The 24353-nt window shown below is 44.2% G+C and overlaps 1 protein-coding gene across 1 annotated transcript in view; it reads left to right on the top strand.

Moving 5' to 3' along the window:
- Positions 1–24353, top strand: part of SLCO3A1 (solute carrier organic anion transporter family member 3A1) — a 143102-nt gene that overhangs the window by 16869 nt on the left and 101880 nt on the right. The window contains exon 2 of the mRNA XM_061999966.1: positions 8482–8947. Coding sequence (XP_061855950.1) covers positions 8482–8947 — 466 coding nt within the window. The remainder of the gene's footprint in view (positions 1–8481; positions 8948–24353) is intronic.

Below are 24353 nucleotides of genomic sequence, written 5' to 3'. Positions count from 1 at the left end.
AAGTTTTTCTAGGAAGTTCTATGTGGCCTGATGCTCTGTACCTGCATCTATTTTGAGCTGTCTGTGACTCACGCTTTCTGTGATGGATGTGAGGGGGCAGGTTGCAAGTAACACCCTGATGATCTTTTTGTTCACACCTCTCTAAATGGGGCAGTGCTCCTTCTCTTCCTCAAGGGAGGCAGGGAAAGGGGGTCAGTCCCTTGTGTCCTGTGCAAGGAACCTTAGGAAGCACGTGGGGAACATCACAACAGCCTCGTTGTATCGCCTTTTGCTGCAGTGATTGCCTGGATTAGAGGTTGGGTTTTTATGTTGCATGTTTGATCGGTGCAGATCCCAGTTTCAGTAGAGTAGTGGAAAATACAGTCATTTAACTTTGAGAGGCACATGACTTTTTTCTGGTTTAAGCTATTTTGAAACAAACTGTGATCACCTCCTGATCAAACAGGATATCTTCTGTGGGTGCTGGCTGCTCTTGCACTGCGCAACAGCATACAGCATTGCTGTGTTTGTGGCATAGCTCTGTAACCCAGTAAAGGACTACTCAGGTACACTTGCTTTGTGCCCTGCGTTGGCTGAGGGCAAGTGGCACAGGATGCTGTGACCACTGAAATGTGGGGAGTAGATGCACAGTGCATACAAGAGATGGCAAAAAAGCTTTCTGCATGTTGCCAGAGAGGAGAGCTTGCCAAAAATATGTGTCTTACCTTGGCCAGGAGTGTGTTGTATTGTTTCTTTTGCTACACGGTGTCATACCCTTTCTACTCAGGCTCCTGAAAATCCTGACTTTGACTGTGTGCTTAATTTGGACCATGTCAATAATCTCAGAGCTGGTCACTAGAATAGAAAATGAATTTTTCACACCAGTGAGGCACAGATCCGAGCTGCAAGCTCCTTGTGGCACCACAACAGTAACTTACAGATTTTCCAGTGCTGCCCTAGAAACAGCATAGGCACATGCAGCATCCACCAAGCTAATAACACCCTACTCTCAGCAGTGGTTCAGCTGCGGTGTCTATTATCTCTGTCATGTGAATGCAAATTTCTATGCAGAGATGATTTCCAGACCCTGAGCAGAGCCAGTTTGGGTGTGTTTGTATCACCACCCTGTTGTTTTTTCTGCTTTCCCTTACATTCATGTGCCCAAAGCCAGCATGGGTGTCAGCATCTGTGGTGAGAACATCTTTTAAGTTTCCACTGACTTCATTGGACTGGGAGTGGTGTTGAAACAAATGATCAGCAGCCTGAGATGGGAGATGCCCTCACTATTTCAGTGGGGTGGGGAGCAGCAAGGAATTATGGTGCCTGGGGCTGGAGCATTTCACCCTCTTCCCAGCCATCTGATGGGGAAAGACTGGGCAAAAGGCCAGTCTGCATTTTTAAAAAGTGGGCTGGGCCACAAGTGATCATCACAACACGGGAATTGCAGAGCAGAAAAACATCAGAGCAGAGGATTGGCATTGTTCCCTTGGGCTTGAAGCCTGAGGCTGGTGGCTGTACTGGGAGCGTGGGTGGCAAGGGGGCCTGAGCCCTTGAGTACCAGCTCTAGAGGGAGAAGAGCTTGCCTTCAGCTATGGGATGCCATTTGCCTGGTCTCACATGACTGCTGGAAGAGAGGATGAGGGTGATGTCGAGATGACTCAACTCTGTGCGTCTCACAGAGTCGAGTTAGAGGCGTGTGGTCAGTGGAGTTCCACAGGGATCAGTTCTGGGGCCAGTTTTATTCAACATCTTTATCTATGATCTGGATGAAGGAACGGAGAGCGACCCTCACCACATTCTCTGATGACACCAAACTGGGAGGACTGGCTGATTCACCAGACGCTGTGCTACCATTCAGTGAGATCTTGACCGGCTTGAGAGTTGGGCAGAGAGGAACCTCATGAGGTTCAACAAGTGCAGAGTCCTGCATTTGGGGAAGAACAGCCAGGACAGGCTGGGGGTTGAACTGCTGGACAGCAGCTGCAGAGAGAGACCTGGGAGTGCTGGTGGACAGCAAATTAAACATGAGCCAGCAATGTGCCCTTGTGAGCAGGAAGGCCAATGGCATTCAGGGCTGTGTCAAGAAGAGTGGGTGGCAGGTCGAGGGAAATTCTTCTCCCGCTCTGCCCTGCCCTGGTGAGGCCTCATCTGGAGTCCTGTGTCCAGTTCTGGGCTCCCCAGCTCAAGAGAGACAGGGAACTGCTGGAGAGAGTCCAGCGCAGGTCCACCACGATGATCAGGGGGCTGCAACATCTTCCTTATGAGGAAAGGCTGTGGGAACTGGGGCTGTTTAGCCGGAAGAAGACTAAGGGGGACCTCATTAACACAAGTATTTAAAAGGTGCACGTCAAAAGGATAGTGCAGCACTTTTTCCTGTTGTCTCCAGTGACAGGACAAAAGGTCATGGAAGGGAGCTGAAACACAAAAAATTGCACCTAAATGTAACCAGAAGTTTTTTACTGTTGAGGTGAGGGAGCCCTGGCACAGGCTGCCCAGGGAGGGTGCGGAGTCTCCTGCTCTTGAGGTTTCCAAAACTACCTGGACATGTTCCTGTGCAATCTGATCTTGGTGGTCCTGCTTTAGCAGAGGGTTGGACTGGTTGATATCTAGAGGTCCCTTCCAGCCTCAGCCATTCAGTGATCTGAAGAAGTGGGTGGAGGTGTGTGGAAGCAGCAGCTTTGTTTCTGGCTTGGTCAGTTTGGCTCTTTGAGGAGTCTTGTGTTTCCTGGCTCTACAGTGGAGACTGTGGGAGATGGTTTGCATTTGTTTTCCTTTGGGAACGTAGTTGCCAGGCAATTATTCTACACCCTGTAGCACTGCAGACGTGTCTCTTCAAGTCCGATCGCTTACCACATAACTGAGAAAATGTATTTTACATTAAAAAGCAGCCTTTTAAAAAGACCCTTCAGGCATAAAGTCAATGTGTTTTCTATATATAACCCTGTATTATTAATACAATGAACTTATCTGTAGACTCTGTGGCTGAATGTGACTTGATCATTGGAGATATGAACAATATGATATTCATTTTCAATACACTGTTACTCCATAACGGTGCCTCAAGCCTTCAGTTCATTTTTTTGGTGATAAAGTGGGGCAATAGTGTGAAGCATGTCTGTGGATTGCATTTTTGCTGAGCATTAATATAAATAAACAGCCTATAGAGAGAACAAATTTACCTTGCATCAGAAATGTCAAGGTATATACATTTGGGACAGACAGAAATGATGAATGTGAATGTGTGTTATTGAGTAAGTCCAGAATGGCATGGCAGAAGCTTCCCTGGATTTAGTTACAGTAGTTGTGGTAGAAGTTGCTTTGGCTGGAAAAAATTAAAGAGGTGATGGATTTCTTTTTTTCCCCTTTTTTTAATGCATAGTCATTTATCACTGTGCATTACATGAGATCATTTTCATCATTCAATCATTGGAGAGTGTTTCAGGCTGGACTTAAGAGACCTGTTGAGCCCAGGTCCTTTTGAGGTTAGTCTCAAAGTCACCTGAGACAAATGTATGTCTGCAGACTTCTGTGGCTCTGTAAGAAGAGGAGATAGTACAAGCATGGTATAAGTTTTAATTACCTTTTGTTATTGTATATTAGGCATTGTGTTCACAGATAGGCAGAAGACTGGGTTACATGATCTTTCTAGATCCTGAGCCTCCTTTCTGCATTAGCAAGATACACAGATGCACAACTTGGTTCCATTTATGGAGGTCCAATTGACTGATCTGGTGTGGAGTTAGTCTGGGAGAGCTTGAACTTGTGGAATAACAACAGCCACGTGGTCCTGTTGATCTCTGTAATGCTACAGCTAAATCTTAGTGGAGGTGCTCTTAAAAACTGAGTGGGAGGTGTCTGGAGCAGGTAAAATGGGAATCTCACTGAAGACAGAGGATGCAGTTAGAGCCAGAAAGGCAAATCCTATCGAAGAGGGTGGTGGAGGAGTTGGGACATGGGAAAGGGCAGCGAGAGTGGTGTGAGTGGGGGCTGTACAGTGCTGCAGCTGACATACCCTGCTGGTCAGAGCCTCCGTGACCTGCTAAGGGCTGATGTGCAGGACAGACGTGAGGACAGAAGAGGAGCAGGCAAAGTACACCTGTCTTTAGCACAGGCTCATGCCCATAGGAAGCTGTAGCTTCAGTGCTGTTCCCAACATTGTGGGCAGCTGTCATTTGCCACCATAACAATGCAGTCCCTACCTGTCCCCTCATGCCTTCTCTGGACTTGTTTGGCCCAGTGAATGTTATCACATTGCTGACTTTTTAGGGTCAAACCGCATGTCTCTCATCTATCTTGTTTGCATGAATTTTACTGAGTGTTGTAATAGCTTCCTGGTAACTATTTTCGTCTTACTTTAGAAGCTTTTTTAACTGAATATCCTCTTAATCTATTCTTTCCAGCCCTGGTGAAACAGCTGTGTAAATTGACAGGAGACAAGAAATAGCAGTTTCACAGCTAAAAACATGGGCTCCTGGTGTGTTCTGCTGTCTTTTAGGAGGAGATTGTCCATGTGAAGCTACTGTGCTGCTACACCACTCCATTCCCCGTGTCCCTGCTATTAAACCAACATCCACATAGGCTGCACTCTTGAATGATCAACCTGGTCTCAGCACACAGGGACTCTTTATAATCCTTGCAGCCTTTTCATGTGACTTCAGTATTTTACAGGGACCTGTCATGTCTTTTGCAGCAATTTGTGCTACTCTCGATAAATAAAGTTAGTGTTAGGAGCAGTGTTGGCTTATCTGCTGGGGAGCAGGCTTGTGGAAGGAAATATAGGCAGTACAGTGATATTTTATCTAACACAAGGGCACTGGTAACATCCCACATGCAAACTGCAAGTATTTAGTCAGGTTATTCTTTTTATGCAGGAAGCCTCATGAAGGTGGGGTGTAGAGGAGGGTGGGAGAGTGATTCTAGCCATGGGCACAGTTTTGTTTTGAATGAATGCAGGTAACATCTCTGCTACGCTAATGGTGATTTTGTAGTCAGCCTCTGTGTTTAAGGTCACAGCCAATGTCAAAGCAAGAATTTGTGCTGTGCTGTCCGGGCTGCAGCCACCCTGGGTGTAAGTTGTGTTCCTGGTGTTCTCTGACTAAAAATCTGCCTGTAGACTGTTTATTTCCCAGCCCTATTTTTATTTTGGGATCTTTCCCCCTCCCTCCCCTGTGACTGTCAGCATTCTGGAGATTACTCTGCTCATGCTGGTCTCAGCGCTTTGTACTTGGGTGCTGTTTTACTCTGGATGCTCAAGGCTGATGTGATGGTTTTGTTCTTTCACCGTACCTCTGCCTGCACCACATACTCTACTTAATAAAGGCAGAGCTGGTAGCACTGGGTGACAGTGCTACAGCCAGAAGGAACAAACTGGGAAACACAGTGTGGTCCAGCCAGAGGAATAAGGAGAACTCCTGACAGCTTTTATCAGGAGGGCTGGAGTTTGCTCTGTGTCATCATCTGCTCCTCCTCTTATTTCAGTCTCTTCGCCAAAGCAAAGTAAGAAACTGTAAGGAGATGGCAAGACTCTGTTTCCCTATTGTGAGTGGTTTAGCATTTGTAAAAAGGAAAAGAAGAATCGAAGTCTCACTGAAATAAGAGCAGAGTGAGAATTGGGTTTTCTAGTTCCCAGGTTTGCCATCAGTTTGCTGTCTCTGTCACTGAGAATTGCACTTAGAAATGGAACATTTTCTTCATCTGAAATCCAGCTGTAAAAAATCCGACCCCTGTAAGGTGTGGCACTTAAGTATTTCTAAATAACATCTTACTTTTTAGACACTTGTATATATGTGTGGTAAAAGCCTAAAATTTGGCAGCCAGATCAAATTCTAGGAGACATTTCCAAAACTCATTAATACCAATTTGCCTTGGGAAATCACTTCTGTTGTCTTTCAATCTCCCAGCCTAAATTATTCCACCACGATTTTCTTGACTATACTTATTAATATTTGACTCTTCATGCCTCAGTTTACACAGCTATAATGAGTAATTACAAGCTTCTATCAAGATACAGCTCAGAAATGATCACCATAGGTGTGATTTTTGCATGCTCAGAGTTAGATACTCATCTTGGAGTAGACCCACATTTCTGCCAAAATTGGTGTTTATGAGAGCTCAACTCTAGCTGAGTTCCTCTACAGACATGCTGGAGGTGGTAGCATGAGGGAGAGCTTCCATAGCAAGGGCTTTGCATCACTGAATTTCGTGTTTGCTGTGTGGTGTTGGAGTCCTACCAATCTGACCCCACTAACTCTGTTAGATCTCACCTTGCAGTTAAAGCAGTCATGTGGTGTGGATGATAAAGGTAGCTCTGTTGCACGGGCAATGGGATGTTGTCCATATCCTTCCACCTTGGTGTGCCTTGCTTTAGGAGTACCAACATAGTGTTTTCCAGCCATGCCTGGCTCCTGTGGTGGGTTGGGAACAGTGGTATTGCTGTTAGATGTGTGCTCAAGCACTGCTCACTGAGCAGCATAGCCAGGGCTGCTGGAGTGGGGACATGCCATGCTGTGCCCTTGCACGACAGGACATCATTTCCTCTGGGGAATCACAGAGCATTTTATCCCATCAGGTACCTGCACCCACTGTTTCAGATGAAGTGGCAACCTCCTCTCCCTCTGTCATGCACATGTTCACTTGGCCTTGGCATGGGGAAGAATAATTGCTATGGCATTGCCTTCAGTCACAGAGTTTGATTTGTAGGGTTGGGGTTTTTTATCTTGCTCAGTTCACGGCTCTTTAGTGGGAGAGGATTACAGGTAGTATGAAATAATTGCCTGTATTGGATGAAAGCTGAATTTTGAGAAATCCTTAAACAGTGTGGTTTTGGAGATCTGACTTGGGCACTTATCCAGGTCAGGTGTGGGAGTTTTTGCTTAGGCAGAGCAGCCAAAGTGGGCTGTTCCCATTTTTCCATTCTGTTGCCAATGGGGCTGTCTTTGTCCAGCTGTTCCCTGGTGTACCCTAACAGAGGCTAACTGCCCCCAGAGAAGAGCTGCTGTCAGAATACTTTAAAGTCGGTCAGACTCACTCCTGCTTTGTGAGGTTTATCAGCAAAGATTTTCATTGCCTCCAGTGGTGGCTATTTTTGTTCTGTCCAGAGGCCACCTTCTGTTCTGAGGTCCTTATCACCTTTTTTTTTTTTTTAAATAGAGAAACCTGTCTGGTTTAGGATAACTTTAAATACCTTCATCTTTTGCAATCTTTAAGATAGTCTTGTCCAACATAAAAGTTGTGGTGATTTCTGTGACGCGGTCAAGATTTCTTTTGTTATTTTTTTCCCCCATATAAGGGGAACATTGCTATAGACATGGGATGTGCTGAGTTTTCTCCCTTGAGCAGGGAGCACAGTAAGTGAAGTACCTCCTGTTCCATCTTCATACTGTGATCAGTGCTATGATTGTTGCAGAAAATTTACATTGCGTTCCATTGCACCATGTAATCAGGACTGGAAGAGCTCTCGAGATGATCTGGTTCATTTTCCTGCCCTATGGCAAGATCTGTCATACCTGTGGCTTTCCTGACAGATGCTGGTCTGTGCTCTTTTAAAGACAGCTACAGCTTCTCCAGGCAATGTATTTTGCAGCTTCACAGTCCTTACCAATAAAAGTCTGATTTCTCCCTACCTCGTATTTAACCTGAATCATCACTGCTGCAATTTAAACCTGTCACTTCTTGTCCTGGCCACTTTGAATGCACAGAACAAGTCATTCTTTTTCACAGCAATGTTAAGTATTTGAAGACTATTCATGTGCTTCTCTCTACTTAGTGTTAAATAACCACTGTTTGTTAAATCTTCCTTTCTTCATGGTGGATTTAAATCTTCTATGTAAACCTTAATTGGCCCATCTTCTCAAAAATATTCTGTAAGTGACAGCCCCAGTCATTAACTAATCCACAAACAGTTTAAACCCTTTGATCAGCATTTTGTTTATATACTTTAATAGGAGCCTTCTGTGCCAGCCAAATTGCCTATTTGTGCATCACCGTCTCTGAGTTGATGTCCTTATGCTGGTGTGTGAGGCAAGGATCACTGACACTCGCTGATTCATCCCAAGAGAAAGACTGAGTGCCTGGCTTGGTGTGAGGCTTGGCATGGTCTGTGCCTTGGTTCTGTTGGACCAGTATTTGCAGTGTGAAGACTGTGCATTTAAGTAGAAAGGGAGCCCAAAGAGAGGCTAACCAGTCATGGAGTCATGGGTGTCTGCAGGGACCCAAAATATACATTGATGTATGCAGGAATTTGGAAGTGAACATGTGCTCAGACAGGTGGTAGGCTGTGAAATGTCACTTGGTATTAGGACCTTCTGATGTGTCTGGATTTGAATAGTCAGACCACGCTTGGAGGTCAGCTACTGGTGTACTGTGATTTGGATGTCCTTGATGTGTATGTTTTTGGCTCCAAGGGAAAGTCAAGGAAACTTATGCTTTAGCAGGACACGTGGGGAGGACAAAAGGCAGGTTGTATTCCGTTTCAGTAATTTTCTCTGGATTTCTGTGTTGTAGGTGAGCGTTTTAACCACCTTGGAACGGCGATTCAACCTTCAGAGTGCTGACGTGGGCGTCATTGCCAGCAGCTTCGAGATTGGCAACCTGGCCCTCATCCTCTTTGTGAGCTACTTTGGAGCCCGAGGACACCGGCCACGCTTGATAGGATGTGGAGGGATAGTCATGGCCTTGGGTGCCCTCCTTTCTGCATTGCCTGAATTTCTGACCCACCAGTACGAATATGAATCAGGAGAAATACGCTGGGGGGCTGAAGGGAGGGATGTATGTGCTGCCAACGGGTCCACCAGTGACGAGGGACCAGATCCGGACCTTATCTGCAGGAATAGGACTGCTACCAACATGATGTACTTGCTGCTCATCGGAGCACAGGTCCTCCTGGGCATTGGTGCTACCCCTGTCCAGCCCCTGGGAGTTTCTTACATTGATGACCACGTAAGGCGGAAAGATTCCTCCCTGTACATAGGTAAGGCTCTCTGAACTTCTTCTCACTGAAGGCTTTCCTTGTGAGCTGTCACTGATCTCTACACCAAGCAGTTGTAAGCAGCAGGGAAGCAGTGATATTTGCTTGTATTGTAGCGATGATAAAGGTTGTCAACAAGATGACTTATTACTCGGTGATTAGGAAGATGCTCACTTCTTCAATTGTGTTTGCCCAGACTGCTTTAATTCCTAATATAGATGGCTTGTGGTTTTAGCTGAAGACTTTCCAAGTGGTATACGTGATGATGACTTTATTTCCCCAAGATGCTGTAGTTCCCTTCCTCTTCCAAAGCATTTGTCTGTGTCTGCAGTATAAGGGAACCGAGGAGACACATGTCTTGTCATTACCACCATCACATTTTAGCAAGGATTTGCCTCTTATGGAGCAGGTTTTGTGACCCAGCATGCTGTGACAGGACCCCAGAGAATGTGATCCCTGTAATGGAATGGGCTGCGGAAGTTGGTGAGGTCTATTTTGAGATCTGGTGAGCCTGATTCTGGTGATCATGTTGCAAAATTCTTCCAGATAGTTAACAAATGAAATTTGGCTTCAGTTACCCTCTGTTATTAGGGTGAAGTGCTCATAGGTGTCAGCAGTAGTACCTTTTCCAGCAGGTTTAAAGAAGATGATGTGGGTGAAGTTGTTCTCTGAAAAAACTTAACCAGCTTGGCTCATTCTTCTTTCTTCAGAACCTGTCACTAGAGAAATGGTTCCAGTGCAGTAAATCAGTGAAGCGTGTGCTGCCATTAATGTGATCCTTCTGCACTTGTTAGTATAGTTTCTGGTAACCAAAACTGTGCACTTGTCTCATCATCCCTGTCTTGACATGACTTTCAACTGGATGGATGATCCTATTAACTGTGGAGGTTTCTTGTGAAGATGTTTTCATCAAGTTCCCAAGTGTAACCGGATGCAGATGGGTTGTATGGCCGTAGACAGCAAAGCTGAACAGTCCTGCTGACTTTCTGAATGGTGTCCACTGTTAGTGCAGAGACCTGCTGGAAAGTTGGAGGGGATTCATAAGGATTGTTGAGTCCAACTCCCTTCTCCTCACAGGATTACCTACAACTAAACTAAAATACGACTATGGGTGTTATCCAGATGAGCTCTGACAGGCTTGTTGCCATGACCACTTCATGGGGAGCCTCTTTGGTGACCAACCACCCTTTCAGTGAAGAACCTTTTCCTAGTTAATGTAGCATGCTATGGTATTCCCGGTTTTATTGCTGCTTTAATGAGATTCCTTTGCATATATTTGAAGTGTATCCATGTTTTCCCGTAACTAACCATAAAATCACAGTATTTCAGCATTTGACTTTGCCCTTGGATCATTATTCACCTTCACTTGGTTCTGGAAGTGCTTGTGAGGAATCCACTAGATTAAGTAGAATGATACATAAAATACAAGATACTGTACAACCCAAGGGTGAATAATGAGACTAAATTCACTGGAGCAACTTTGGCAACAGTATAAATGATGAGCTGGAATTAAGAGTGATTCTAAGATTATCTATTATAAATAACTATATGGAGAAGCAGCAACTTCTGTTCATGGGCATTTTTTAAGCAATGTTTCATGTCTGAGAACAGGATTGAGGAGGGTGGATGAGAGGAGGATTAGGAAGAGTGATTCTTTCTGTTCCTGAGATACATTCATCTTGTATGCTAAAATAACTTCTTTAAAGTTGGCAGTTCAACTGTAGCTGGGAAAATACTGCCAAAAAAATGATTTCTGCTTACTATGTGCTGCTTCATTATTTTTCCTTCAGACATATGCTTCTAACCATGTTCCTTTCTATATGAGGAGTTTAAAAAAATTGGGGTTGTTTGCTTTACTGGCTTTAGCTGTAAAAATCATAATCTGAATGTCTACCTCTGAATGATGAGTTGCAGAAGAGTGCATGTGTATGCACACTCAACCAATCAGACATACCAGCAGTGGAGTTCAATATCTGCCCAGTCCCAGCCTATCCATCACAAGTAGGTTTTCAGATATAGGATGATTAATTCATATGTCTACACCTGAAATCAATTTTGCTGGTAAAAATAAAAGCTAACAGGAAAAAAAAATACAAGAACAAAAATCTATTCTGTGAATGGATATAAATGGAGAAGATGCTGGTGGAAATGTACTTGCCTTCTCAGGTTTGTAAGTACTTGAGTGGAGGTCAAATTCTGCAGTTTAAAATGTTGTTTGAGAATTATTTGCTCAGATTTGTCTTTAACTGATTATTTTCATTGATGTCATCGATGCAATTTTCAGTGACCTTAGCAGAAAGCTGGCTGAGCAGCTTACCCACTTCATTCTTCTCTGTTTTCACAGAGGAAATATCTGCAGAGTGCGTGTGTGTGTACTGTCACTGTGCTATATTTATATCAGTTTGCTTTCTCATAATAGCACACTCACTCAGTAGGGGCTGCACTGTGTGTGACCGGATAAAACATTTTTGGGTAAGTTCCCTCAGTTTAAATTAGGAGAAAATCTGGCATAGGTTGTTCTCTCAGGATAGAAACTAATTAATAACAGCAGTAATAGTCTGGCCAAACTTTCTGTCATGGCTGGCTGCGGCTGAGAAATGATCAGATTGACCAAGTCCATCCTAGCTTTAGTATATTGCCAGTGTTGAGGAAGTATATGCTGCGTCCAGGCTGTATTGTAGCTGGGGGGGAAGAAGCAGTTTCTCTCTTGACAGCGAACTACTTGTAATCACCTGCTGCAATAAAAACTCTCTTGTTTCCCAAGGGGTGAATTAGGCAGAAATATCTCTGTGCATTGAGAGTTTTTTAATTCAGTGGCATAACTGAATATATCAAATACAGTCTCCGTGCAGTGAAATGCAGCAAGAATCCTTTCTTTAAAAAAAACCCAGCAAAACACACCCAAGAACAAAACCTTCTTTTTGTATGAGTGCTAGTATATGTATGACAAATGCAGGTGTGGTACCATGTGGAATTTGAAGTGAAACTTTGCTTTAACTCCTTGTGCAAGTAATATGTACATCTGTGGAATATATTTCTGGCCATAAAGTCCATCAAATCTGGCTTGTTGTGGGTTCTCTGCAGTGACAGGCACACGGGAGGTGGTGAGCAATGCACCTCTATTGTGTATTCTTTGAAGGCAGAAGTTGCTCAGGCTTGTGCTCTGGCAAGGAGGTGGGGATTCCTAGACTTTTGTAATGAGAGAGATAGGAGTGAGATATTACTTGAAGATATCTCTGTGGCATGGGCTGCTGACATGTAGTTTCATGTTTCTTGAGCTAAGGAGCAGATTTTTTGATGTCTGCGATGTGTTGCTACCAAACTCAAACAGATTCTGTTGCTGTAGTAACCAGCCCTAGGAAAAAAAGGCTGTGTTGTGGTAACTGAGGGACAAATCAAATCAAATAGATGCGTGCATGGAACTGTGCACCAGAGGATGTTCAAAAGAAGTCTAACAGAGTTTGAAAGATAGTGAGACCATGCCTGCTTCTGCTAATGATGGGAAATACATTCTCCTGCCATTTCAGCATCTGAGCTCCTGCTCAACACAAAGGGCTTAACATTGGCAAGAGCAGCCAAAAAATGAAAAAATAAAGTTTTCTTAGCTGTTGGAAGTTGGGAAAAATCTTTTGTTTTGGTGCTGGTTTGCTGGCTTCTCTCCGTTTGTCCCATCTAGAGGTTTCTGAACAAGCAGGTAAATTTTACCTATTGACATTTGACATCAGTAACCGCTTTGAGAGGAGGAGTTCCTCACCCCTGTAGACTGTGCAGGGCTTGTTTTTGATGCAGATTCGCTAATGTCAAAGGATTCTCTCATTTGTGGCATTGCTTATTTTCAAGGAGAAAAAGTATGTTAAAGACTACTACATAGTCCCTTTCTCTACCCACTAATGACTCGCTTGACGTTTTCCTCTTTTCTTTAGTTCATTTTCTGCTAGGTCTTGCTGAGTTCTATTGAAATCAATGAAGACTTTGTCATTAGGAGGAGGATCAGAGGAATTGTGGAGCAACCTGATCTGACAGTGGTTGTATGGATTTGCTGCCTCTCAGATGAGCAAGAGCTTGCAAGTGTTTTCAGGTCACTGGAGTACCCACATTGCTCTCAGCATTGGTTTGCATGTTCAGTTAGAGCCAGTGCAGGGATGTGGTAGATTAATGTTATTAGTAGTCTTGGTACACACCTTCTGGGCTTCCTGCTGCATTTAACACTTGCTGATAGAAGTTATTGTGTCTTGTGTAGGACATGGTTACCTATAGAGCAGAATGAATAGCCTCTGGGAGTCAGTATTTGATCTGGAACAATTAAGGACTGCGTTATAGAAAGGAAGTTACTACTATTGTGTCTCCTGTTGATGGAGGAAATCGATACAGGTGTTGGAAGGAGCACTGCCAGATTGTGTGGCTCATTCAGAAGACTGCTGTGTTGATCTTTACTGCATTGGAGATTCTCTTTTAAGTTGGCTGAAGTTGTCTCATTGTGTAGCCTCATGGTCACAAACCCCCCACATTCAGGACTCGCCACTCCAGATTCCTTGTTGCCTCACAGAAACTGCTGTAATGGGAAGAATGACTTTCAAAGAAATCCCAGGAAGGGCAAGTCTTGAGTCAAAGAGTAAGTTATGAAGGGTGATAAATGCTTCTGAATTATTGGTGGTGCAAGGGTGTGCCTGAGTGTAGTATGCTCAGGGATATAGAGGTGTTCTAGGCCTGCTTTGTGGTGGGATGGAGGAACAGAAAAGTAGAAAAGTCAGCATGAGTGGATGCGTCTGTTTAGCTGCTTTCTTCTGTTGTACCTCCCAGGCTTCTGTCTGGCCTTTTCTCTGTGTGTTTTGGTTTATCATATGGTGGTTCCAGCTGTCACCCTTGGTGTAAGGAGAGAACTCAATAGGATAGTGTTCTCTGCCCACATCTGCCCAGATGGGACTCACCCAGTAAGGGGGATGAGACGTGGTATTGTCACTTCTGACTTTGGCCTTTGCAGCAGTGTGGGGTTATTTTTTATTGAATGTGTGGAAGCACTTTTTGGTTTGTGATGAGAGTCACAAAAGACATCTCACTCTCGCTTCTGGTGCTTTCTCGCCTGCTTTAAGCACTAGCTCCAGAATTGTCACAGAGGAAGACAAACGTGCCCTAGTTGGAATCTTGCTGTCTTCAGGGATAAATTTGTCCATTTGAAAAATCACTTATGCTAGCTTACGTCAGTCAAACTGACAGCAGCCATTGTGTTTTGGAGAAGCAGAAGCATCTTCCTGACTAACAAGAATTAAATCTGAGAGTTAGTACCTATGGTGGTGAGTTAATAACAAGTTATCAGCATAAGATGCTGAAGTCGTCAGAGTTTAAGTCAACATTTTGTATGTGGTTGTCATGGTTTTGCCCAGCCAGCAATGAAGCACCGTGACAGTCTCTTGCATCCATCCCAATCCTCGTTAGGATGGTGGAGGCCCCAGTGAGATGGGAGGAAAAAAGATAACCAAGGATTTGTGGATTAAGACAAGGGCAGGGAGGGCTTACTGCCAATTATGATTCCAGGCAAAACAGACTCCAGTACTCGACTGAGAGAGGAAAGTAGGTAAATTTATTCCACTGCCTGCAAGAGACAGAATAGAACAAAAAGCAAAAAGAGATCAGGATGATTGAGAAAAATACAACCAACACCTTATCTCCCTCCCCCATTGTTCCTTTCTACCCAAGCCCAGCTCACTGCTCCTGGTATCTCTACCTCCTTCCCCCTCAACGACTCAGGGGGGCAGGGAATGGGGGATGTGGTCAGTCTCTCACAGATGGGCTCTGCCACTTCTCTCTTCTCAGATGAGAATGACTCCTCACATTCTTCCCCTGCTCCGATACAGAGTCCCTCCCCCAGGACACAGTCCTTAGTGAACTTCTCTGGTGTGAGTTCTTCCCAACAGCTGTGACTTCTGCCGATACAGGGTCTCACACACGGGACACGGCCTCCTCTGAGCATAGTCACTGCCCCTGACACGGGGTCTTTTATGAAGTGCAAACAAATCTCAGCTTCACCAGTCCTCTCCACAGGATGCAGAGTTGGGTCTCTGCTCCAGCACACTTCCTCCTCTCTTCCCTGACAGACCTTGGAGTCCACATGGTCAGTTCTCTCTCCTCCAACTCCTTGCACCATCACCAGCTGGAAAAGAAGGAAGGGCAGAGCAAGAAAGAACAGGAAGAAGCCTCCTCTTCCATTTTCTTAAAAAGTGATCGTGGAGGCACCTAATTGGCTCAGCCCCAGAAGTGGGTCTGGCTCAGAGCTGGGGAGGGTTTCTAGCAACTTCTTACAGAAGCTATCTTTACGTCCCCTTCCCCCTTACCAGAAACGGCTCCATGTCAAACCATGATGGTGGTAATGCAAAGAAATAGTACTTGGATTTCCACTGGTAAGCTAAGCAATTGCTGTGAATTCTGCAGCCGTTCAGGTACTATGTGTCTGACATTAAGTGTGTTAGGGTTCTTCAATAAAGACTAATAAATATTTTTAAAAAGAAAATGGGCTTTCTGTTTTTATAAACAGAAGTGAAAATGTGTTCAATGCCATTAAAGAAGAAGTCATACAAATTGAGGAGCTGAAAAACCCAACCCTCTGCAAGGTGTGACCCCGTTGTCTGAACAATATTCTTGTATGTAACTTTATATTTGAATGACTATAGAATAAGCAGTCAGGATTTACTTTTGTAATAGCAAACCTCTCCCTTTTTTTGGAGCTTTCAGAATTCGCTTTCCTGGGGGACACCACGTAATTCTGAACAACGTGAATGTTTTGGAGCTGAGAGTAGCTTTTGTAGATGTTTTGGCTTTCAGGCTAGAAATATATTCACTTCTTTACCTAGCTTGATATCTACAGCGTGATAGATTCTGTGTAAAATTAGTGGATACCCACAAAGATGTGTTGAGATGGGCATTGTTCCTATTCCTTCCCAATTCTGTAGCATGTTTTATTGACTCTGATGGTTCCTTTGTTTTTTTCACCCTGACAAGAAATTCATTTGGATTTCCAGTAGCTGCTTGCTAGTTTTGTCTCTGCTGAGAAGTCTCTTACATGGAGGATGAATGCATTTTGCTCAGTCTTGCCATTTCTGTGTCTCTCCAAGATTTCTTGAAGTGTATTTGTAAACCTACATTCTTAAACCATTGCAAGACTAATAATTTTTTATTTATAGCATGCAGGTCTTAGAACAAGCCTCATGAGGCCTTCCATTGATGCATATTGATTGGAAGGTCTCTAATACTCGCTTGAAAGGCCTGTGCAGCTCTGCCCTGCCTGGCTGTTTATCTCTTTCACTCCTCACAACCTTTCTCACCTAGCTCTACTCCTTCCTTGTGTGCTCTGCAAACTACACAGGTTCTTTATTAACCTTAGCCCTTCTTGCTGGAACATGCTTTTCAGAACTCACTCATTTAAGGCTCTGCCAACCTTGTGCTTTCTTTTTCTTTAAAAGTGTGCTTCTATTAGGTCTTTTAGAGTGGATCTCAGCTCACTTCTTATCTGTTTTATTTCCTTTGTGCATCTACTCAATACCAGTGAGCTGCTTAGTGGGTTTGTCCACCATCACTCCGCACTTTCAAAGTCTGAGCACTTATTCCAGACAGCTGCTTTTATCCTGCAGAGAGTTGTATATGCAGATTTATAGGTGTGTGATAATTTTAGCCTGAAGACTTGATGGAATTTTATAACCATTTTGTTTGGTAAATGCATCCTCCTATTGGTGGTTTGGAGAGCTTTTCCTTGCTGCCACAATCTCTAAGGGGCTCAGAAAGATGCCATATTAACATTGAACTAAAAGAAGTGCTGTTGCCAGCATGAATGCTGTGTTGCCTGTCCATTATTGAAAGGTGTTTTTTGCATCAGATTCACTGAGTTGTCTTCCCCGTGGATTGCCTGTGACCAGATTAAATCGCACGGCTTCACACGGATATGCCAATATTAACTACGTTGGCCTAACCTCGTGATCCATTGATAACCTGCAGCTCTTTGTGGTTATTCCCCTTTGGGGAGAGATCCGTGTTCTCATTTGCTGTGTGTCAGCAGGACTGGCTCAGTTACATGTATCCCTTTTTTACAGTGCCAGTGGTAATATCCTGGAAAATGAAATGGAAATGTAAACAAGTGTGTAGGGTGTATTACAACAGTAACAATAATCCATTAATGGGAATAACCTTCCCCTCTGCAGGCAGGAAGGCTGAGTTGTGAAAGGTAGAAGCTGAATGGATGTATTTATTCAATTAAATATATATATGCACGGAGTTGTAACTGCTGTGGGCTCTATTATTTTACAGCAATTGCTCCAGTTACCTTAACCTTCTGCTAATAGGTTTTTTTTTGTTATGAGCTGAGTAAACAAAGCTTGAGTCCAATACAAATGACTTTGTGTGAAAGCATATTGAGGGTGGGAGCTGTTTCCATGTTACTGTGTTCTCTGTGTACTCTGCAGCTGATTTTTGGCTTAATTGGGATTTAGTGACTCTGATGTCTTGTAAAAATCACTTAATTTTTGAGCATATTGGTTTCTATCCATCATGTATTTAGAAGTCATCAACTGAGAGAGAGTAGTGAGGTACATAATTCCTGGGGCAGCCTCTCGTCATTTAAATAGCAGATATGCAGAGGACAGTATGTATTAGCCCTAAGGTTCATAAAATTAATTAAAGAGATAGGAAGGTGCTGAGTTGCCCATGTCAAAAGCTGAAGGCTTTCTTGTACCTCCTGGATGGTGCAAGTGGGAGTGAGATGGGATGTGCCATCAGTCCTGGCCCTTCTCCTGGGAATTTGACTGAGACTCCCCAGTTCATGGCACACAAGGAACCTCCAAACGTTCTGATCACAGTTTACAGGCTGGCACTGAGGACACATGAAGTTGTGTTTACCTTGTGCCCTCCCCTTGCAGGACAAGGCACAGGATCTGCCCCTTTGCTAGGATGAGGTACTGGCCTGAAGGCAGTGGTGACAGTCTTGTTGCCCAATACTGAGGCTTGTGTTGTTTTCTTCTACTACTAAAACAAAGAATTTGGTATGGAGGATATTTTAGGACTTGTCAGAAATGATTGTCCCACTCATTCTCAGCCAAGTGAGCAAGAGACATCTTTAATGAATTTTGCTTTACCACCGTAACCTTGCACCAAAGGGCAATGACCTGAAGTAGAGTTGAAAGGTAATCACTGCCTTTAAGTTGCAAATAGTTACTGCTTTGTTATATATCCTGACACACATATCCTACCCAGTGCCAGCAGGGCTTCAGACTCCTGTCACTGCTGCTTTGGTGATGTCTGCCATGTAGTGAACTGCAGGGAGAGCCGCCAGCCAGCTACAGACCTCCCCACCTGTGGCTGGCTCTTAGTTATCTGCAGGTCAAGGTGCTTATGTGACTGTAAAAGAGAATGCAAAAGTCTTTCACAAAAGCTTCTGCTTTCACTCTTTCACAGCTGCCTCTTCTGTCATTGGGTGAGGTGCCTGAGCAATTTGTTTTCTTTGCCCTTTGGAGAGGTTGCTGCAGGTTTGAGGTGGTGTCAGGCCTGACAACTTTCACACCAGTTGTGTGCCAGATACGTGCTGAGTAACCTTCTAGAAGTGTTTGATTTTGCTAAATCTCAAGTGGTGCCACAGCATGAAAGTATGGGTCTGTTGACATACAGGGCCTGGCAGTGCTGAGCTGCCAAAACTGTCATTAAGTTGTGTTTTTATCGTGACTGCTTTGCTGTGTGTTGGCTCTGCACAAGAAGACACTCCCCAGCGTAGCAGCCAAAAGTGCAGAGAGCTCCTTCAGAGCTGTGGGGAATGGGGCAGGAAGAGCTTTTCCCAGAGACTGTGGGTGGGGGACATCAAAGAGTGATGGCAGATCAGACCCTGGATTAGACTTTCCTCAGGGCTGTGTGTGTAATTCAGCATGAAACATCCAACAGGTGCCTGACCAATGCGACAGGTTCAGTGTATGAACGTAATTAAAAATGAATGGCGTTAACACCAGAGGAACAGCTGTGACATGAATCAAAGGTGTGAGACAGCCCAGTAGTACCTGTTTTTTGAGGCCTGGGGCAGAGCTGCTGTGGAGATGTTGGTATAGTCTCAATAACTACAAGTGTCTGATAATTCCTGATGGATGAGCCTGGAGGGAAAAAGTGTGGCCACAAGTGGTGAGTACCCTGCAAAACAAACAGAAAATTCCTTACTGTGCTTCTTGGTCACCTTCTAATCCAGCAGAAGAGCCAGTGAAGTGAGAGCCTGTCCCCAGTGCAGTGTGTGGGCTCAGGGAGGAGGCAATGTATGCACAAGATCAGTGACAAATTAAAACCTTTCCCCTGGCAGACTTGTCACCAGGGGCCCGCTACTGGGATTCAAGATACCAGAGATCTGCCTGTTTATTTTGGAGCCCTCTCCACTCTGCTGGTGAGAAAGCCAGGACTGTGCTGATGCCAAGGTGTTTCCCCACTGACTAACCAGTCACTTCACAGCTGTCGGTCAGTTGCATCTTCCAAACCAGCTCTGCTGCCACAAGGAAAGTGCTGAGTAAAGGACCCAAACTGATCTTGAGAAAGGTGAAATTGGCCATGAACTGTATCTCAGAGCAAAAATTACGTTCTTTTTTCATGTGTAGGGTTTAGTTCACCCTGGGAGTAAACTTGAGACTTTTTTACCTTTTTTTTTTCATGTGGGCAGTGTGGAGGCAAACTCTGTGAATAGGTGAGCTTTTCACTCTATGGGTAGATCCCTTCTAACTGCTGCTGCAGCTCTGGCAGCCTAATGCATCCAGAGTGTGGCTGAGGAGTGTTGCACACCACAGACCTCACGATCATTTGTGCAGAAGGAAGGCTGGGAGTTCCAGTGCTGCCAGAGAAGGGCTACAGAAGGCCTTTGACTGATTGGTCTGGGATTATTCAGCCAGGAGGTTTCGCCTTGGCTTTGGACAAATCTTTCCGGCTTTGCCTTCTCAAAGACTGGGGCTTGGTCCCTAAATTTCTCCTTTGAATGTCACTATTTTGAAAGCACTTGGAGAGTCTTTTTTTTTTTCTTTCAGATTTCTTTTTGCCAAGGTTCAGCAATTTCTTTAACTGTGCTGCTAATGAGGTATTTGGCTTTTCCTTAGAGGGAGGCCTGCTTCTCACTAATTCTCCTTTTGATTTTAATAACAGGGGTTTTGTCTGGAGGAGGCTATCCAAATTTGGCCCTTATTAACCAATTAACATGTGAGGATTTGAATAGTTCCTCAGATGGATGTGAACAATATGTCACGTTGCTCTTTGACTTAATACCTTAGAGCACTTTACTGCAGCTAAACAAGACTGCCTCTATTACAAGGTGCAGGATCTGGCCAAAGGCAATAGTGGAAATTCACGAGTTCAAAAAGGCAGAAGAGCAAGATGCAGTATGCACCAGTTCTTTCCTCACTGTCTCCATCTGCTTACCTCACTTTTTCCTTCTAATTTTCTGTACTTTCCTATCCTCAGTGTTAGACAAACCATTCCTACTGTAACTGTACAAGACAGTGAGACTGCTTATTAGAGTTAGAAAGAAATAATACTGAGGGAAAAAAAGACAACTGGGACAACTTTGTATTTAGTCATTGCTCAGAGACCAATTACCCTTGTGATGAAAGACCACCTGTATCTTGTTAGCTATCAGCTAACAACATATGGATGTCCTAATTCAATTAGACTGATCATCAAAAGAGTAATACTTGTTAGAGAAAGCTTTCCCTCTGCAGAGTTACAGACTTTGTGCTCAGAGGACTGAAAGGGCTGGTGGCATGCAAGAAGTGAACTACAAAGTACCCTGGCCATGCTGCAAAGGTGCATTGCTTAATGATTTACTGTCCTCAGCTGTGGGTTGCCTGTTACCTTTCTGTTCATTTGGAGGGAATGTTCAATATTCCCCTTCTACATTTTATATAAAAACTTGCATTCCTGCTGTGCAAGTGGAAAGATGTTTGGGTGTGCTTTTGGTTTATGTCCCTTGTAAAAGGATGCTGCCCTAGTACTGGTGATAAACAAGTACACTGTGTTGTAGACTGTGCAAAAAGCAGTATTGCAGGATACAAAACTATTTGCAGTAGTTCTGTGTAAGCTGTGAAGAGTTTCCCACAGGTGCCAAGGGTAAGAGGTTTGTAGGGAGAGATAACACCTCCAGCCGAGGCAGCTGGGAAACACACATGTTCATACTTGGTGGGTCTTGTTCTGACCGGTGTGACTCATTCCTAAGGATTTACTTTTTTTGTTTCCCAGCTGTCACTTGATCTGGTAAAACAGAGGTCTTGTCTCCCCAAACCTTGCTTCCCTTCCTGTGTTGGTGAGAACTATGTATCAAATGGAAACCCAGTCTCTTCTGTAATTGGATATGACCCCTCATTAGGTGCTTAGCATCCTGGAGATACTTGATTTATAAGTAGTATAAAATGTAAGTGTAGGTTAAACAAATACTCCAGCAATGTCTCAAGGGTTATAAAACAAGTTAGCAGGAGAGTGGGAGTATACCCCAGGAATTCTGACTCCAGTGCTCTACAATTGCTCTGGGGCCTAAAACATTTCACAACATTCCTGCAAAGCATTGTCTCTTCCATGGGTGCAGCCATTCCTTCCTTTTCAGGGGTTAATGATCCTGGCTTCTTCTCTGGTAGCCCTGGCCTGCTTCACCTCTGCAAACTGTTAAATGTATCTTCAAGAGTTGGATGACTTAAACTGAGACCAACACTGCCTTTGTGTAGTGATCAGTGAGGTGCAAGAAGCAGGTTTAGTACAGTCAAACTCCACACTGCTCCATAACCTGCTTCCAGGAGCCACCAGCACAGGGGACATGCACCCTTCACTTTGAGACTCACTTGGTCTTTATGGCCTGTGCCCCAGAAATGGCAGTGAATTCCACAGTTCCCTGTGGCTTTTCTCATCTCCTAATTAGGTTGTGGATTTGTCATCCCAAGTCTAGTTATTTCTTGCCTGGATGCATAGGATTTTGGCCTTAAGGCTGTGATGGTGTTATGTGGGCACAAAACTGGTCTCCTGGCATGAAGATGTCTTAGAAGTGGCATCTGCAGTCATGCCACCACCCTGGCCTTGACACATCCCACCACTTGATAGGAGTGTTCTGATAGTTTCTTAGACAGGTAAGCAAGTGAGCTGGGGTGAGGGAGATAAGGCACAGGTTGGGGCAGCTGGCAGAGATTAGTGCAGGCGTTAAATAAAACATGTAGTCTTAAATGGGTTTTACTACTGCATAAAAGAACTGTTGAAGTCTGCGTAAACAGATGAGACTTACTTTGTGCCTTAAAATCAGCAAGTTTGGGCTTTATTAGCCCTGGAGGAGCAGTAAATTCTAGAACTGAGCCGGAGGAGCTGAGGGAGGAGAAGGTAAACAGGGAGGTGTAGTGCTGGATAAGGATACGCTTGAAAAAGTCCTTGCTGCTTACTACAGCCCAGGAAAGCAATTTGAAATTGAATGTACAGTGCACTGGGGAGCTGTTGGAGGTGGCTTAAGATGGGGTAAGCGTTTGGAAAATCTACATCAGCAAAGGCTGCATTCAGCAAAGGCAAGAGTAAGGATGTTGGCAAAAGTAGGGTGGGCTTCCCAGATGAGATGTTGAGTCTCCTTCTCTGGAGACATTCAGAACCCACCTGGATGAGTTCCTGTGTGGTCCTTCTCTGGCAGGGGAGTTGGACTAGATGATCTTTTGAGATCCCTTCCAACCCTTAAGATTCTGTGTGGGGAGGTGGATTGTAGAGGTGGGCAGCAGCATATTGAGGCTGGGGAGGGAGGGCAGGCATTGAGGCAGCTAGAGTTAAGATGAGAACTATGCCAATATAGGAGAAACATGGTGTGGGCCATTGTCATTAAGTCTGCAGAAGCCTGGATCCTCACATCAAAAGACTCTTTAATTTCTATTAAAATTCAGCCTCTTTATTTTAATCAATAACCATGGGAATTAGGTGTCTAAATAGAATCTGGGCTAAATGTTGCCTTTCTGGATCACCACTGTTGAGCGATTATCAAGGGCACTGCTGTGTGCCTCCTCCTGACCACGGGACACATGTAATCTCTTTTTGGTTTTTTTTTTGCAAAGCAATCTTGTTTTGTGAATAAACAGTGTGTTTCGTTTGTGGTGTCAGGAGGGGAAGCGAGTGTGCTAGCAGCCTTGTTCCCAAAGAGATCCTAGTGTTTACTGAAGCTGCTAATTACTGCCTACAACCCATCATTATTTGTCTTCTGCCTATGGCACACTGATCAAAGGTGCTGATAACACTTGCATTGAGTAAAAAGCTCCTAAGGAAAAAAAAAAAACCCAAACGTTATTGAGTTTCAGGAGTACCACTGACTACCGTTTTACTTTTTGGCTGGCATTTTTTGGAGAGCTTTTTGAGGCTGGAAGTAGCAAAGGAAGGAAATGCTTTTTGTTTTGTTTTGTTTTTTAATGCCCCATATGGCCATGTTATTAACTGGAAAACCTCCAACTGTGAATTGGATGAAGTTACACAGCTACAGAGCAAAACTCATTCCCAGCCCTGTGCTGAGAGTACTTGCTCCTGAGTGTGAGCCCTACCTCCCCCATCTAGGGTTAGGTGAAAAAGTAAAGCTGCATTTGCTCTGTTTTGTTGACCCAAGGGAAACATTGTTGCTTTTCATGCTGGGGATGTTAAGCTGTTCAAATTAAACGCAAACCTTGAACAAATTAACTGTCAGCAGCTTATCACAAAGCATCTCTGTTTGAGTAGAGGTTTAAGGAATGACAGGTGCCCACAAGTTTATGTTGTTTCTCTTAACAGTTTGCAGTGAGTTTATCTACCACCAAGTTGGTAGCAGGATGGCTATGATTCCACATTCTTCCCTGCTTGTATGAGGGAGATTTTCTACCATAGTATGAAAGAACACATTGCAAATCGAACTTGTGTAGCAGTGATCTGCACTTTGTGTTATTCAGGTGCTTCCCAAGCATTTACTCTTTGATTCCTGTTTGAGGAACACTTCTTTACATTGTCTGCGGTATTTCTGTCCCATGCTGTGACAGAGAAATGACTTGTTAAGTGTAGCATCACTGTTGTCAAATGAAACTAAGAATTTAGAAATAGCTTTTAGCTGTGCTTTTTCTAACTTCTTTGAGTGTGTATGATTAAGTTACTGCCTCGTTCTTCTGTCCAGATTTGGTGACAGACCATTTATGAAACTTGCCTATTCACTTGTTGTTTAATGCTGTGCAAAGCAGGAAAAAGAAGGGTTGGGACCTCAGCCTTTGTTATGAAAGTGTCTTGGTTCTTCCACAATATCATAGACTGATTTGTATCAGAAGGGACTTTAAAGGTCGTGACCAACCCTCCTGCCATGGGCAGATACCCAGCCTGGCCTTTAACACTTCCAGGGATGAGGCTGCCAGAACCTCTTTGGGCAACCTGTTCCTGTACCTCACCCTCCCAGGGAAGA

This window comes from Colius striatus, chromosome 7 (assembly GCF_028858725.1).
Source record: "Colius striatus isolate bColStr4 chromosome 7, bColStr4.1.hap1, whole genome shotgun sequence".
Taxonomy (NCBI): domain Eukaryota; kingdom Metazoa; phylum Chordata; class Aves; order Coliiformes; family Coliidae; genus Colius; species Colius striatus.
The sequence above is the reverse complement of the archived record's forward strand: the minus strand, read 5'-3'. Positions and strand labels throughout refer to the sequence as shown.